The 18886-nt window shown below is 34.6% G+C and overlaps 1 protein-coding gene across 1 annotated transcript in view; it reads left to right on the plus strand.

Moving 5' to 3' along the window:
* The window catches only part of TG (thyroglobulin), a 352924-nt gene that overhangs the window by 115402 nt on the left and 218636 nt on the right, over nt 1–18886 (plus strand). The window contains exon 27 of the mRNA XM_031947228.1: nt 4309–4476. Coding sequence (XP_031803088.1) covers nt 4309–4476 — 168 coding nt within the window. The remainder of the gene's footprint in view (nt 1–4308; nt 4477–18886) is intronic.

Here is an 18886-nt window from a genome sequence, read left to right on the forward strand (position 1 = left end):
CCAATGGGTACTTATAATATTTTCTTATATTATTTCCAATGTGCCTGAGTAAATACTTTAGTATCTTTCAAAAAAAAATAGTTGTTTTAAAAGAGAAAAGGAAGTTCTTAGCTAAGAGGAGCTGCCTGCTAAATCCGAGGAAATGAATTATACTCTGATTACTAGAGAGCAGTAGTATCTGATGCATGATTACTTAGTGGTCTTCATCAGTGTGTCAGCACTGTGCAAAAGCAAACACAGGCTCTGTGCTCAAAGAGCTAATACACAGGAGAAAGCATGGAAGGGACTAGCCACAAAGAATACTTAAACTGAAAATGGAGACAATCTGAGTTCAAATTTTGCCTTTCAAACTCCACCTATGTAATCTCAGGGAAGTCTCATGACTTCACCAAACCTGGATTTCCTCATTGATATAATAAGGATTAAACTAGATGGCTTCCAGTTCAAAGTCGATGATTTCTCTTGGAGCTGATTTTCTCATTTGTAAAATCAAGGGGTTAAAGTGGATGACTCCTAACACTCTTTGACTTTAAGGCCCCTCTTAGCTCTGTGTGTGTTCTATATTCTAATGTACTTTAACATCCTTATCAGCTCTGATGCTCTGATTGTATTATATAAGAAATTAGACAGTAAGATTTTCTGTTGTTGTTCAGTCATTTTTCAGTCATGTCCAACTCTTTGTGATCCCAGTTGAGGTTTTCTTGGCAAAGATACTAAAGGAATTTGCCAATTTTTTTCTCCAGCTCATTTTACAGATGAGAAAACTGAGACAAACAGGGTTAGATGATTTATTCAAAGTTATACAGCTATTAAGTGTCTGAGGCCAGATTTGAACTCAGGAAGATGAATCTTCCCAACTTCAGATCAGAGGCTTCATCTGTTGTGCTACCTACCTGCCTATATAAGAAACCTGAAAGTTTGTTAAAAAAAAAAAAAAAAGAAACAAATTTAAAATTACTTCCAGAAACAAAATATTCTATGAAAGAAGAAAATTTATTTATCATGCAAAAGAATACTAGATTTAAAACTAAAACATGGGGTTTGCATCCTGGCTTTACTATTTACTAATCAATTGCAATATTTTTTTTTCTTTAGTCTGATAGTTTTGAAATTTGGCCACAATATTCCTTGGAGTTTTTATTTTAGGGTCTTTTTCAGAAGGTGTTTGATGAATTCTTTCAATGCTTATTTTACCCTCTGGTTCTATTACTTCTGGGAAGTTTTCTTTGACAATTTCCTGTAAAATAGTATCTAGGTTCATTTTTTCATCATAATTTTCAGGTAGTCCAATGATTCTCAGGTTCTCTCTCCTAGATAGATCTATTTTCCAGGTCTGTTGTTTTATTTACTAATCAGTTAATCAATCAATAAACATTTGTTAAGCACCTATTATGTGCCAATCATATGGTAAATCACTTCTTTGTTTTCTCATCTGTAATATGGAGACAATCATAATATTCCTCACACACCATTTTTTACTAAAGTGAATTGTAAAATATAAAATCCAACAGAATTATGTTATTATTTTTATAACAACAATAATAGCTAGCATCTGTATAGAACTTTAAGGTCTAAAATAATTTTATTACATATTTATATACATATATATGTAAAATTTTATTTGTTCTTTAAAATCTTATGAGGTAGGTGTTATTATAATTTCCATTTTTACATGAGGAAACTGAGGCTACAGGAGCTAAGTAACTTGCTCAAAATCACATTGTCAGTAAGGATCTGAGGCAGCATTCAAATTCAGGTATTTTTGACTCAAGGATTTATGTTCTATAATCTGTACCAACTATCTTCAAAATGCCATGTATGGTAGCAGGGCAAATACCATCCACCCCCATTTTACAGATGAGAAAACTGAGCCTCAGAGACTTGAAGTCATTTGCCCATGGTAATTAGCTAAATGTCCTCCATACTTGGGATATCCTCTTTCTTACTTCACTCTCAGTTTCCCTGAGCCCCCTCAATTCTTAGCCTAATTCCCACCTTCTGCAGGAAACATTTCCCAATCTGTCTTTTCTCCAACTGCTACTGCAGTCCCTACTGAGAGCACTAATTCATACTTATGTAGTCCATAAATCTTTGATATAGTCAATTATTGATGAGTCAACTCCTCCATTAGAATTTTAGTCCTTACAGAGTAGACTCTTTTTACTTTATCTTTTTACTTTAGAATGCTTTATTCTAGCATTTAGCATAGTGTCTGATACAGACTGACTGATTGGTTGTTGGTAGAAGTGGGATGTAGACTCTAAGCTTTCTTATATCACTTCTTTGGGCTCCCTCACTCTTTTGTACATATTACTACAATAACATAACTATTTTATAATATGCCATACCATTTTGGCTATTTAAAGTTTATTCATTTTTCCTTGAGATCATATGTGGAAAATTTTTTTTCTTCCATGGAATAGCCAGCTCATGGAGTTTATTTCAAAGGAATCCTTGGCCAAAATTTAACTTCAATTTTTCTCCAAGTTTAATGCCTTAAAAATGTAATAGGATATAGGCTAACACTTCTGGGATTCCAAAGTAAAAATTTTATTTTTTTTCTCTTCACTTAAAAATATTGTTTTCAATATATGCAGATGTGTTTCCCAGGCTCATCCTATTGGCAAGCTTGGAATTTAATTGAAGCATTTAAAAATACTTAGGCCAGGTCCTGCTCCAAACAGGGCCAATTTCCTGTAGGGTCCTCATGACTTTCCCTGTAATACCATTTACCCCTCTGGGCTTGTGCCATTTGGCTCCTGGGAAAAGCTTTCCACTCTTTAGTTCCTTCTTTCTGAAGGTCTGGTTTCCACTGAGATTTCCTGAGTTAAACTTTATGACATCTTCTTACATTTCAGCTTTTGTCACTTTGAAATTGGCTTCAGTAGCATGGCTTGGCTCTCTATTATACTGGGCCATACCTAAAATGGGGCATATTAGGATAAACTAAGCAGCCTTAATCACTGCCCATAGATATCTCTTTCCAGATATCTCTTTCCCCACCCACAGAGTTCCCATTGACTCGAGAGAGGCTGGCATTGGGCTAGATAATAAAGCTAAATGTGTTTCTGTTCTGAGGTATTGTAGAGAGGGAAGAACACCTGCTGATTGTTTAATTCCATTTTCCCCCTTACATTTTCCAATCAGTCTCTAATAAATTGACATTTTTGTAGTGTTTATAAAGCATTTTTAAGTTCATTATTGTATCTCATCATCATATCCCAGATCTGTGAAGGAAATACATAGCTATTATCATGTCCATTTTACAGGTGAGGGAAGTGAGAGAAGTTCAATGATTTACCCACAGTTACTAAGTGACAGAGTCAGCACTTGAATTTAGATCTCCTTATTTTGTGGACATAAAAATATGTTTAGGTTTTGAAATAGTCATCTTGCCATTCTTTGAACTTTATGAGAATTTCTTTTTTTTCAAGTTTTCTTGGTGTGTTCTGTTTTTATTTTACAACTATTTACAGATTTCCCCAACTCTGAGAGTACTCTTTTAACAAAGTAAAGTAGCTAAGTAAAACTAATAACACATTTTGTGAGCAGCTAGGTAGCTCAGTAGATAAAGTGCTGGGCTTAGAGTCAGGAATATGTGAATTTAAATCCAGCCTCAGACACCTACCAGATGTGTGATGCTGGGCAATCTCTATGTGCTTTAATCCACTGTATAAGAAAATGGCAAGCCACTCCAGTATCTTTTCCAAAAAAAAAAAATTCCATGGATTGCATTGGCTGCAGTGTGGTCCATGCAATCACAGAGAATTTGGATATGACAATGATATATTTACCCCAATTTCTCCCCTCTCACTTTTTGTGTGTTGTCCTCCTCATTAAACTGTAAGCTTCTTGAGGGCAGAAATTCTCTTTTTTAAAATGTGTAACCCCAGTGCAAGCACAAGACATAGCACATAATAAGCAGGAATTTAATTATAAGTTTATTGAATCTGAAAGTATGAGCAAAATTTCATGTCCATAGCAAACTCTCCAGCCACTTACTCTGTATATCTATTTTTAATTTTTTAAAGTAACACAAAAGTATTTTTTCTCCTCCTCTTCTCTTTGATTCATATTGGCAGAGTAGCTAGAACATTAGATCAGGACTAAAGTAGATCTAAGTTCAAATGAGTTCAGTTATTTATTAGTATAATCTTGGGCAAGTCACTTAACTTGCCTGCCTCAGTTTCCTCATCTGTAAAATGGGGTCCATCTTCCCAAATCAAATAAACATTATTTCCAGTTCCAGATTTTTTTTTTATTGTTTCATATTTCTAATCTTGAATTCTTCTTTTCTTGAATGTATAGGTACAATCCTCTGTTCACTGATGAGCTCCCCCAATATTCTGCTCTGCAATAAAAATGACTGGAGACCACCTTCAGAGGTCCAGGGCAGTGGCGTATGTGATAATGTGAAGTATGACCCAAAGAAGAAGCAGTTTATATTGAGCCTTGGAGGGCAAGAGTTTACAGGAAGTAAGTATACACACCACCTGTGTTTCCTAAATTTTTAACCATCTTAGTGAGCAAGGCCCTTACTGCCTGGGGAAAAATTTATATTTATTTTATGCCTATATTTTTTTCATGTCTTTAAAATTCTATCAAAAGCAGTGGGTAAAGAGTTAGTCTTGGGACCAGGAACACCTGAGATCAAAGTCCTGCCTTTTATACAGATTGACTGTATGACTCTGGCCAATCACGTCACCTATCTGTGCTCCCAGACAACTTGAAAAGGTGTTTGCTTGCATTGGTAAAGATTCCTCTTCCAGGAGTCCCCTTGTATCGATGAAATCACAAGTCTAGTCTCTAACATCTTCTCTACAAAATATTTACTAAGATGATCTCTGTTTCTAACAAGATTGTCCTTGATGAAAACATGGGAAAGGAATAGCCAGCTTTCTCAGATCATCCTTTTACAGCAGGCTACATCTGCACAGTTGCTCTATTGAGTGAGAGGTGATGAGATTATACAATCTTTCTGCATGTATTTACTGGTTTTTAGAAAAGCAAATGATCTGCTATAATCCAAATTAAGTCAAAATCTTTCCTCTAGCAAGTTGTATTTTGTATGTTTGTTGGACACATATGAAAGTCTATTGCAAGACTGAGTCTTGTTCAATCATATTTCATTTGTGGTTCAATGCACTGGAGTTTTCTTTGCAAAAGCTACCAGAGGGGTTTGCATTTCCTTCTCCAGCTAATTTGAAAGATGAGGAAACTGAGACTACTTGTCTAAGATCACACAGATAGTGTCTTGGTCAGATTTGAATTCATGAAAGTGTCTTTCTGATTTTGGCACTCTACATTGTGCCACCTGGTTGCAAAAGACAGAATACTGGGTTCGGTGTCAAGGAATTTGGGTTCAAATCTTGCTTTTTCTACCTTTTGCCTATGTGACCTTGAATTTCTCTCTGTTTTTTCATTTGTAAAAATTATGTAATTGGCCTAAGCTGAGGTCTTAGGAAATCCATGAATTTGGATAGGAAAAAAAACCCACATTTTATTTCACATTTTTCATTTACAATTTTATGTATTTTGTTTTATATATTTAAAAAGATCATTCTGAGGAGGCATCCATATACTTCCAGACTGCCAAGGGGAACTATCAAATGGAAAAAAAGGCTAAAAATTTCTGGAGTAGGTGATGTTTAAGGTCCTTTCTAACTTTAAATATAATTATGTGGAATCCTTTTCTTTGGATCTGATGCTAAGAAGGCAGAATTGGCACATATTTTTCTATCACAATTTGAAAAGTATAAAGAAAAATACCACTGTCACATTCTGATAAAAAAAAATGTATACTGTGCACAATGAATCTTTCTTAGCATTCCTCACATAGGCTAAGAAACTTCACCATTGTCACCCAAAATAAGATTTATATCTAGAAAAAATAGTGGCAGGTAGGGGGCCATAGTGGATAGTGTTGTGATTGGAGTCAAGAAAACCTGAGTTCAGATTTGGCCTCCGGACATTTACTAGCTTTGTGACTCTGGGAAAGCAATTTAATCCTGTTTGCCTCAATTTCTTCACCTGTAAAATTAGCTGGAGAAAGAAATGGCAAACCACTCCAAAATCTTTTTCCCAAGAAAAACTCAAATGGGGTCACAAAGAATTTGATGAACGAACAGCAAAAATAGGTGCTTAGTATTTATTGGAATTTAGGTTGGGAGCAAAGCAACAGCTGCTGGCTCTCACCCTCTGCTTAAGATGTGTACTGAAGCCCTATACACTCCTATTCCTTTGTTACATGTCTTTAGCTTGAGCTGTCAGCCCTTGTACCGAAAGCCCAAGGAAATAGTTATCAACTCCACACTCTGGGGTGGCTTCCAAACCACATGCAGGTGTCTGTGGAAATGAAATTATTGAGCACCTGGGCCTTAAAATGAACTGGTGCAAAGCTTTGCAGAACTCCTCTGGCAGGTTAGAATTGGAAAGGACTTTAAGACAAAGACTATTTAAAATAGAGAACATAGAAAGTTAAGAGTTGAGAAGCTACTAACATAGAAAAGTATTGCATACACCTATCATGTTGGAACTAAAAAAAATGTTGGAGGTCATCTAGTCCAGTCCTTTATTTATAAAGATGAATCATTCATGTTTTTTATAATGACATGTCATATCATGTAGGATATTAATAATAAGTATAAGGATTTGTAATTTCCTTAACTCAGGGGACTCCCAGGGAAGGAAACTCCCTGTAGTTAGATAAACCCGCAATTTATAGCCTTGTAGAGCTGCCTAAAGCACTGATAAGTAATTTGCCTGATGTCATAGTATGTATCAAAAATGGGATTTGTACTTGAAGGTGAAATCTCAATTTATTATATCTCTTTTCACAACAATAATATTGATGATGACTAAAAATTTTATTAATTAGAAGTTTATTAAATTAAATTTTAACAACAGATCAGGCAGAAAAGAAACTGGAAAGCAAAAACTATTAGAAGTTGTCAATTCTCCTAATTAGCAATGGAAAACAAAAAAAAATAAGGCAAAGTTAAAGTGATATAGGGAGTCAAAGCATTACTTGGGACAAAATAAACAATTGAATATGTATTAAAAACTTTACAAAAGCTATAGAAGTTGAAAAAATTTTTCCAAAGAATCATATGAAAAGTTCTATGTGGTTGCACCAAGTCCAATGAAATGAAAATGCAAGATGGTTCAAATAAGAAGCAAAAGTTTTATACTGTTAATAAAATGAATAAATTGTCAAGAGTGGTGACCATAACTCTACCATCTAGGCACAACTCAAAAGCAAGGGGGTGAAAGTAAGGGACAGATAAGATTCATAACTTTTGGCCTAATACTTTACAGTGGTGCACCAGGTGTGAAGTTTTTAAATTTTTATTTTTTTAAAATTTTGTCAGAAGTCATCACATATCTCTTATCAAAAATAACAATCAATGACATCGTCAGATATAGAACAATTTTCATACTCATATATTTTATACAAAGTATTCACAGTTTGCATCATGAAAAAAATCTTTAAATGCAAGAAAAAATACATATAGTCTGAATCAATCAATCAACATTTATTAAGCACCTTCCAGGCTTTGTGCCAGGCATTGTTTTAAGCACTATGTATATAGAAAAAAGAGAAAAAACAGTTCCTCTTTTCAAATAACTCACAATCTAACAGGAGAAACAACATGAAAATAAATGTATGCAAGCAAGTTATATATAAGGTAAATAGGGAATAACTAACTGGAAGGAATCACCAGAATTACGAGGAATTGGAAAAGGCTTGCTTTAAAGATTTTTTTTTTTTTTTTTTGTGGAACTTAAAGGAAGCAGGCAAGTCTGGAGGTGGGGTAGAGATGATATCCTAGACATGGGGGACAGACAAGAAAATGCCTGAAGCAAAAAAAAAAGGCATACCAAAAAGTAACTTGGGTAGAAAAAATTGATTATTTATTTTGTAAATTATTGACTAAGATGCCCTCAAAACATCAAAACATGCCTATGGGCTTTGTTGATAGACACACCTTTGACTCAAATCTGTACTCATACATAGAATATGCAAATAGATCTAAGTGTAGTGAGAATACTAGAATATTGATGGCTATCTGAAAAACTGATCTCTGTTCAAAACTAGTCAATACCATAAGGAATCATATAAAACCTGGCATTTCTTTTTAGAAAGTTCAAATCAATTATGAATCTACCTAATTTTAAATTCATTATCATCTTTTCTAACTAGATCTAGATATTATTTACAGATGAAAGAGGAAGTAAAACCAAAACATCTTTTTAACTATTTATTTTATATTATCAAATTATAGGATTTCACCTAAAAAAGAAAAGAGGACTTGAGTTCAAATCTGGTTTTAGATATTTACTAGCTGTATAACCCTGGGCAAAACCCTTTCCCTTGTTTATCTCAGTTTCTTTATCTATAGAATGAGCTAGAAAAGGAAATGGCAAGCCATTCTCTTAGCTTTGCTGAATAAACCCCAAATGAGGTCACAGAGAGTCAGACATGACTTAAATACCACAATAAAAACAATTAAAAGGCATTGATCAACTCTTTTGAGAGTTTTGAGAACTTTTTCCTCTGATAACATAAAAATATCATACGGACTTAATAAGTATAAATTTTTAACATATACATAGGAAAAGGAGACATTGAAAACATTGATCTTGAATGCTTTGGTGCTTTTGAACCAAGGAATAAATCTAATAACCTACAGATACCTTGCTCTCTCCCAGGCAAGATTTGTGGAGCATCGAGAATATGTTATAAACACAAAGGCTGTGGCTGGCTCTGTTTAGAGACTTCCTAGAATTCTAAAACCAAAGCCATACATTAAAAAATAAATTTGAAACAATTAGTACCTACACAGTACTAGTAAATCTGTGCCTTCAAAACTGTAAAATGAACTTTTTAAAAATTAAAAACCATCCAAACAAAAAAACTACATGATATTAGCAAAACATAGGTTGGCCATATTAAGTCAGCTACAGAAAGATAAGTACTTACAACATTTCCACGCCAAAAGAAGGAGAAAAGGGATTATTAATAGATATTTATAGAGCATACAAAAGCTGTTTTTTTTTAAAAAAATAAAGGTTCTTTAGAAGGAGGTAGACATCACTTTCCTGGACTGATAACAGTTATAATCCACTGAATTTGTCCAATGTGACTGACAGTGTCTTATTTTGGATATAGAACATAAGTTTCCTAAGTCTCAGAGTGAAATCCAAAGAACTACCCTGAGCAAAATCCACATTTATGTAACCAATAACATGTAGATGACAATGCATAGAACAAATGGTTGAGTCATGCAGATTTGTTTATGGAAATTGGGTGATTTATAATGGTGACTAGATCAAATCGTTGATACTAGAAACTGCACAAGGATTACCCTTAAGAAGAATGGAATTAATGATAAATATCACTTATTGAAGCCAACAGTGGAAAGCCTGTAACACATCATTGTTTTGTTGGTAGTGGTGGTAGTGTTCAGTTGTGACTTTACCTTTGTGACTCCATTTTTGGATTTTCTTGGCAAAAATAAAGGAATGCTTTTCAATTTCTTTCCCCAGCTCATTTTTCAGATTAAGAAACTGAGGCAAACAAGTAAAGTGATTTGCCCTTATGTAACTTGAAAGTTTCTGAGGACATATTTGAACTCAAGAAGATGAGTCTTCTTGATTTTCAGGCCTGGCACTGTATCCACTGCTCCTGTAACTGTAGGCTGCAAAAATTCAGCATTTTCAGATTAGCTGTTAAAATGTGATCTGGTGGCAGGAATTAGACACCAGGAGATCACAATCTTAAAGGGATGACCGATGACAAATTCCTAATTTAATTATAAGTCCCCAAATATACAGGTAAACTCAACCAGTTAGTCAATTTATATTTGTTAAGCATTTATTATGTACCAGACAGTATTCTAAGAGCTGGGAAAGAAAGAAAGACAAAAGGCAGCCCCTGGCTCTCAAGAAGTTCAGTCTAATGGTAGATACAACTTGCAAATAATTATGTTCAAATAAGATCTATTTAGAATAAACTGAGGGGGGAAATCCACAGAAGGAAGGCACTAGAATTATAGGGATCAGAAGAGGCTTCCTGTAGAAGGTGGGATTTTAGCTGGGGTTTGAAGGAAGTCAGAAAAGCAGGGAAGCAAATAAATTGTACTGGAACTAGACTTGTTTGGAGGGGATGTGGCATATAATTAATTGTAAGGGAGACACAAAGTGCAGTGGGAGTTTCAAAGAGGGAAAAAAATAAATTTTTCTACTGGTGAGTTCAAAGAAAGATTCTTGGAGGAGGGATCATTTGATCCAGGCTTTGAAGGATGATGAGGAATTCCAGAGATAGAGTTAGAATCTGGGTATACAGGACAAGAACATAGAAAGAAAAACATGCAGGATATGTATGAAAAATGGAGACTAGTTCAGTCTAGTTAAAACATTACATACAAAAATTCATGGGAATGAAGCTCAAAAAAAGCAGCACCTGGTTGAGGCAGGCTCTGAGCATTAGACTAAGGCTGATGAGCTAGAAGAATCCCTTAGAGGTCCAACCTCTTCATTTTATAGATAAGGAAACTGATTCCTGGCTGCATTACTTACCCAAGTTTACATAACTGAGAAATGTCTGAGGCAGGATCTAAGCCTGGGTCCTCTGACTTCAAAACTAATGATTTTCACACAGTACCACAGTAACTTCAGGAGTTAGTGACAGAGGATAGAACTAGAATGGAAATAGATTTTGCAAAAAGACAAGAAAAAACCTTTTTTAGGAGGAGAGGAAGGGAAAGACATTCTCAGTAGTTAAGAGGTATTCCAAAGTAGAATAAAGAATACAAAGAAGCAGAAGAACTAGAGACCGAATTGCCAGTATTTGCTAGGTTATGGAAAAAGCAGTTCAATTCCAGAATAAGACATTTACTTCTGTTTCATTGGCTATCCTCAAAACCTTTGACTATATGGATCACAACAAAATATGACAAGTTCTCAAAAATTTGGAAGTATGAGGTCATCTTACTTGTCTCCTGAGAAGCCTGTATGTGGACCAAGATGCAACAATTAGAACCCAAACATGGAACAACTGATTGGTTTATGATTGGAAAAGGAGAATCATAAGCCTATATGTTGTCACCTTCTCTGTTGAACTAATTATTCAAAGTATATTATATGAACTGTCAAAATAGATGAATCAAAAGCCAGAATTAAGATTGCCAAGAGAAATATCAACAATCTTAGATATTCAGATGATACCACGCTGATGGGAGAAAGTAAAGTGGAATTAAGCAGCCTAAAGGAGGAGATTGTAAAAACTTGTTTGGAGCTTAACATAAAAAAACCAAACCACTAGATTTTGGCAACTTGTCCCATCACTTTGTAGCAAATAGATAGAGAAGAAATGGTAGCTACATCAGATTTTATATTTTTGGCCTCAAAGAAATTAAAAGACAATTGCTCTTTGGAGGGAAAGCTATGGCAAATTTGGACAGCATATTAAAAAATAGAGGTATCATCTTTGAGCAATATCAGCTCTGAGAGAGGAATTCTAAAGAGAGCTGAGAGTCATAGTATCAATGCTTTGTAAATGTAATTCTGGAAAAGACTTCTGAGAGTTCTTTAGACAGTAAGGAGAACAAATCTATATTTAGAGAAATTGTCAATAATTAAAAGAAATTAAATCAATAAATTAATTATAAAGAATAGGTGTAAATAAATTCAATTATAGAAATTAATTCAGACCATTCACAGGAAGCGCAAATATTGAAGCTGAAACTTAAATACTTTGGCCATATAATGAGGAGATGGAACTCCTTAGAAAAGACCCTAATACTAGAAAGGACAAAAGGAAAAGTGGATAACGGAGGATGAGATGGATAGATGATGTCATGGAGCAATGAAGATGGCTTGGATAGACTTTGTTTGATAATGGAGGATAGAAAGGCTTGGTATGCTATGACCCAAAAGAAGAATCAGACACAACTGAACAACAATAATAAAATTAAAATGTGATAACTCTGGAAATAGGGTTTCATTTCAATGGAGGTCTTCCAACAAGAGCTAGATGATCAAATATCAGACATATTACAGAGATGATAATTGTTCAAGCCTCTGAAGTCTTTTCCAGTGATAAGATTCTATAAATTTGTGATTCTAACTTTTATCCAAAAGGAAAGAGACAGCTAGTGAAGGGATTTGGGCAAGGTGTGTTGTGATCAGAGCTAAGAATTGGGGAGGTGAATCTAAGGAGTGGTATGATAAAGGAAAAGAACACTGGCTTCTAACTCAGCAAAACTGGATTCAAATCATGCCTTTGTCATGACTTTTTAACAAGTCAGTTAATTAAAGCTTATTTTCTTCATCTGTAAAATGAGTAGATTGGACTAGATGATCTGTAAGGTTTTTTCATAGATTTAAATCTGTCACCTATGATGTGCAGGTATGATAGGAAGAAAGGAGGAGACTGTAAGGGGTAAAATCTTGTCAAGAGATCTTTTTAGGTGGGAATTGGTAATAAGGGCTTGCCTAGGAAATAGTTATATATCTTATTTTTATTTAGTGCTTTGTAGGTTGTTTCTCTCATTAACCTGTGAGATCCTAGAGAACAGGGCCTTCCCTCCCCCTCCCTTTGCTTTGTATCCCAGAACACATTGCAGAGCCTGGCACATAGTAGGCATTTAGTAAAGTTGAATTAATTTGACTTGACAGTAAGAACAGAAAAGATAGGGAGGAAAGCCCTAAGACCCAATCAGTTCAATGTTCTGCTCCTAGCCAAAATAATATGGAACATTTTAGGAAAGACCTCATTAATTGCTATCTTTGTGACATTGGTATTGATATTTTAGGAATATGCCCAGAGCATCTTATGCACCTTATCCTTTAACTTGTATAGAATCTGAACGTTGACCTTTTTTGTTTCAAAACACCTGTGATTTCATCTGTATTCATACTGCTATCCCTCCATGCCTCAGTAGAAAGGTTCACAGATTACTGTGGCCAACATCCTTTATCACCAGCTGGTCAGCCTTCTGGTGATGGTTCTCTCCAAACTTAAAATGGCTGTATCTTGGACAGCGGACTTACAGTCTTCCTTCAGGTCTCTATTTGAAACCTTTCCATCATGATAGAACCTGTCAGAGGCTGAACTCCACTGGCATGGCTTTTGAGAACATGGAGTTACCTGCACACTCTAAGGAAGCATCATAGCAAAGTGCTGATGGAAAAACTAAAGACCTAGAATCAGTCAGATTTTCCTGTGTTTATATTGAGGGGTGTGTGTGTGTGTGTGCATACACGTGTACACACATTTCCTTTTGTGGAAATCTCATCCTATATTTGGGGCAATAAAATCTAGCCCAGGAGTTTTTGCCTCTTTCTGTGTCCTGGATCCTTTTGGAAGTCAGTTGACTTTTCTCAGAATAGTGTTTTTAATGAAAAAATTAAAGACAAGATTAGAAGGAAAACAAATTGTAATGAAATGCAATAATTAAATTTTTTTTGTTAAATTCATGACCTGAATTTAAGAATCCCTAGTTTAATAGAACTTAGAATTTTAACCTCATCTTTGCAATTAAAGACATTTATTATGCTACATAAGTGTATTCTTATGCTATATTGTTTGGAGAACACAGAATAATAAAAGTAAACAGCACTCCATGGAGCTCAAATGGGGAATTTTAAGATAATGGACTACTTGTTTACACAGTAGGTAGCAAGCATCTGTTACTCATTTCCCCCAAGAAATGGTGCAGGCAAAGGCTATGAATAAGGGTTTAGATATATTTCTGGATATGACATCCATAATGAATTATTAAACCCAAAGTGTATTTTCTGGTTTGTGCATCAGCACTGGGAAACTTGACAAGGTTGAAAATGGGGAGCTGTGAAATAGCTGATGTGGATTTTTTTTCCTCTGAAAAAAGTCTTTTAATGAAAGATAGGGAGCAAAATTTCCTCTAGGCAGATAAGTGAATAGAGGATATAGAGTTGAATAATGGTTTATCTGGCTACCCAGACCAACATGGACCTCCAGAGTAACTCAGGTGCTGGCTTTCACCCCAGTTCTTAAGATACCTCATTAGTCAGCCAGGTTCAGATTCTACTAGACACTGTAAGGAGGAGAAGAACCCATAAATTTACATTGACACAGTGTTTTAGACTTTACAAAGCACTCATATCCATTATCTCATTATAAGAAGAGGGGCCAAATAGTACGTTGAGAAAAAGTTCTAGATGGGAGAGCTGAGTTTAAATCTCAGATGGGATTCCTTTGCCTTCTTTTTAGTTTAATACAAAATTTTAATGTTTAATTTTAACAAATACAAAAATTGAATCTACTTAGTCCATAAAGAATCCAAGCTCATTCTAAAATATATAACATGAAAACAGAAAAGTGAAAGGCATGGGAATACATTAATAATAATAATAGCACTTATATAATACTTATATAATACTTCAATTTTTGCAAAGTACTTTATAAATACCATCTTAGTTTATCCTCAAAATCATCCAAGGACGTAGATGCTATTATTTTCTTCCCATTACAAATAAGGAAACTAAGGCATATATATATATATATATGTATTATATATATATATGTTAAGTCATTTGTCTCAGGTCACAGAGTTAAATTCAGAGTATTACTGCCACAGTGCTTGGGAGAGGGGTTATCTTTACCATATAAATCCAATTTTAAAGCTGCTAAATTGGCTCTAACATATTAGACATAATACACAAGTGACAAAGCAGGGAATAAAATCCAAAATAAATGATCATTTGGTAGGCAAGAAGCTACCTATCATTGTTTTTATTTTGTTTTATTTTGTCTTAAAGTTTTTAATTTTCAAAACTTATGCTAGTTTTCAACATTCACCCTTGCAAAACTTTGTGTTCCAAAATTTTTCTTCCTCCCTTCTCCTCGCCACCTCCCCTAGACAGCAAGTAATCCAATGTCTGCTGTTAAATATGTGCAATCCTTCTATACATATTTTCACAATTATCATGTTGCACAAGAAAAATCAGATCAAAAAGGGGAAAAAAGGAGAAAAAAACAAATGCAAGTAAACAACAACAACAACAAAAAATACTATGTTGTGATTCACACTCAGTCCCCACAGTCCTCTCTCAGAGTGCAGATGGCTCCCTCCCTTACAAGACCATTAGGACTAGATGCCTACCTAAAAAACAATCAAAGCACCTACTATGTGCTTGCACTGTGCTTAGTGCTAGGACTACATAAAGAGGCAAAAGACAATTTCTACCTTCAAGGTACTCATAATCTGAAAAAGAAGATTACATGCAAATCAATTTACACACACACACACACACACACACACACACATACACACACACACATATATATATATATAGAGAGAGAGAGAGAGAGAGTATATATGTATGAGATAATTAAAAGAGGGAGGCAATAGAATTGAGGGGTTGAGAAAAACTTCCTGTAAAAGATCATGTTTTGGTTGGCATTTAAAGGAAACCAAGAAAACCAATGCATGGAATTGAGAAAGGAGCATATTTTAGTCGTGGGAAATGCCCAGAGAAAATGTATTTTACCTTAGAGGTAATAGGGAACCAATGCAATTTGTTGAGTGGAAGAGGTGACATGCTTGGACCTGAGCTTTAGGAAAATCACTTGGGTGGCTAATTTAAGAAGAAAAGATTGTTGCCTTTGGAACACAGATATTCCAGAGAACACAGTAGAAGGGCAGGTGGTTATTTGGTTGAAACTTTGAGATAAGAGGTTTGGGAAGGATGATAATAGGAAATGAGGGATAGGGAATGGAGTTTAGAGAATGACCTACAGGTATTCAGAATCACTGATATGTGAAGGCTCTGACAAGCTGTATGAATATTCATTATTGAGTGGAGGGCACATGTTTGAGATCACCAGACAAGTGAAATATTATCTTTATACAGTATAAATACAAAATGAACCCAAGGTAATTAAATATAAAGATCATTCCAGAGTGAAGTAATTACAAGTTGAGACTATTAAGAAAGTTTTAATTATCTATTTAATTTTATTCATTCATTCATTTATTTATTTGTCATATTTAATTTTAAATTAAGAAACTATTACTTTTATAGAAAGTAATACATAAACTGAGGTATGAAGAAAACCAAGAATTCTGAGAGGTGGAAATGAGGAGGGAGATTATCCTAGGCATGGGGGATGAATCCTGCAATATGGTTGAAGTTAGATGAAATGTTATGTGTAAAGAACAGAGAGATGGCCATTTGGCCTGGATTATAGATTGTAGAAAGGGAATGATGTATAATAATACTGGGAAGGTAGGTTAGGGGCAAGTCATGAAAGACTTTAAAAGCCAGATAGAAGATTTGGCATCTTATCTTGGAAACAGTAGTTACTGGAGTTAATTGAATAAGGCAGTGATATAGTCACTTTTGTAGACACAATTGGGATTAAGTGTCTTGCCCAGGCTCACACAGTTAGGAAGTGTTAAGTGTCTGAGACCAGATTTGAACTCAAGTCCTTCTGACTTCAGAGCTGGTGCTATAGTCACTTTTTTAAAAAATGAAAACCACCTTGTCACTTATGTGGAGGGTAGATTGGAGAGAGGAAAGAATTGAGACAGAAGGAATAGTTAGAAGGCCATTGCAATAATTCAGACAAAAAGTCATGAGAGTCATATTTAAGGTGGTGGTTATGAAAAGAGAAACAAGGGTTAAAAGCAAGAGATTCTAAGGAGCTAGAAATGAAAAGATTTGGCAAATGATTGGTTATGTGAGGTGAACAAAAGTAAGGGTGACACTAATGTTATGAACCTGAGAAACTGGAAGAGAGGTAGAAAAAGGGAAGTTCTGTAGAAGGATAGGTCAGAAAAACGAAAATGAGCAGCATTTGATCAGGTACATTTGAGATACTTATGGAACTTCCAGTTTTAAATGGTTGATAATATTAAATTTTGGCACAGAGGAAGGGCTGAGGCTATCATCAGTTCAAGTGATTAATGAGAAATCATTAGATATAAGAAAACTTTTTTGATAAAAATACTATTGCCACACAGCAGCTCTGTGGAGATACAACACTCATATGGAAATTGCAGTGAACATTGGAAAAAATAGATTGAATGGAGGGAGAAGGGGAGAAGAATTAGGAAAAATATGACTGTCTTCATGTTTTTGAAGGGCTGATGTGGAAGGATTTGACTTGCTCCATTCTAAGGGGCTAGAAATAAGATCAATGGTAGACCTTGTAGGTAGTCAAATTTTGATTCAACATAGAGTAAAACATTTTAGAAACTAGTATTTAGTAAAGATGGAATAAGTTCTCCATTGTAGAGGCCTCAAATGCTGGTTGATTATCCATCAGAAAGGTGATAAAAGAGATTAATTCCACAGACTCAAAGAATTAAAAGATTAAGCCACAAGGGATCTTAATAGCCATCCAGTTCAATTCTTACATGAAAGGAATTCTCATTATAACATACTGGACAAGGGATCATCAAGCCTTTGTTTGGGATCTTCAAAAGATAAAAATCAATCAACTGATAAGCAACCTATAATCAATAAGTGCTTACTGTGGGCCAGGAATTCTTCTAGATTCTGGGAAGGGAATATTCTTGATTTCCTAGAAATTGCCTTCCAACTTGGAGACTTTGAGATCGAAAATGTAAATCAAATCTTGACTAATATAGAATGAGAACCTAGAACTCATATAGAAAATAGTCTGCTTTTTAAAATGTAGGGTTTGAGACTTTTGGCATGAATGAATGAGACTGCTTTTCTCATGTCATGCTTATGTTTGACTTCTGTGGTTGGACTAATATATGGAACCCATTGCCAGTATCTCCTGACTTTTCTGATAAAAACCTCTCTGGTTTTTTAAGTATTTGCTTTTGGCTTCACTATCATTCCTATTTCTAAGAAAAAGCTTTGGGACTTTACAAAACTCATTCCCAATGTCATCTTCAAATGGAAATGAATGACAAATATGTAGATTAAATGTCCTCCAATGTTCACAGTAGTTTAAAATTGATGAAAAAAAAAGCTTTGGCACAAATGTGTTGAGGACTGTATTAGAGCTAGATGAATTAAAAAAAAAAAACAAATTTTGAAATATTGAATAAATAGGAGCTTCAGATTGGTCTCTGAATTTTTTTCTTTTACAAAGAATGAGCAAGTGTATTTTGCATCTCTGCATCTCCTTATATAGTCACAATAACTGTTGAAAGACCTCAAAGAAGTTCTTCTTCAGCAATCAAGTGGTCATCAAGCCCCTATTTGAACACTTCCATTAATGGGAAGATCATTCCCTTTGCAGTCAGCCTAGTCCCATCAATGGAAAACTCTAATTATGAAGCAGTTTCTCCTTATATTAAACTGATATCTAACCCCAACTCCCAAATCCTGGAACTTCCACCAATTGGTCTTAGGACCAGGGAGAGTATCCTCAGTGTTTTACCTCTACATTCATGACTCCACAAAGGATCTTGTAAATGTATGTGGGGGTCACAAAATTATGATTTATTTTCAGTAAATGTTTGATTTGTATACTTGTTTTATATACCTATATATTCAAGGTCACATAAAAATTTCTCAGATGAAAAGAGGTCATGAATGGAAAAAGTTTAAGAAGCCCTGGAGTAATCTACTGATCTGGGAAAGAGAGTAACATAGTAGAAAGTCAGGAGAACTAGGTTATGTATTCTCAGATCTGCCAGTTATTTACAGTGTGACTGTACGTAAGAAACTGTATATCTCTAGGCTCAGTTTCCTCATCTTTAAAATAGGATGAATAATAAATTCATGAAAGTTTTGTGTGCTTTAAATTAGTCCTTCCTACAATATATTAGACATAGCTTAATATAAGTTTACTTATTGATTAAAGTGTTTTGAAAATTATGAAGTATTACATTAATACAAAGGATAATTATTAATA

This window comes from Sarcophilus harrisii, chromosome 1, assembly GCF_902635505.1.
Source record: "Sarcophilus harrisii chromosome 1, mSarHar1.11, whole genome shotgun sequence".
In the NCBI taxonomy this organism is placed as follows: domain Eukaryota; kingdom Metazoa; phylum Chordata; class Mammalia; order Dasyuromorphia; family Dasyuridae; genus Sarcophilus; species Sarcophilus harrisii.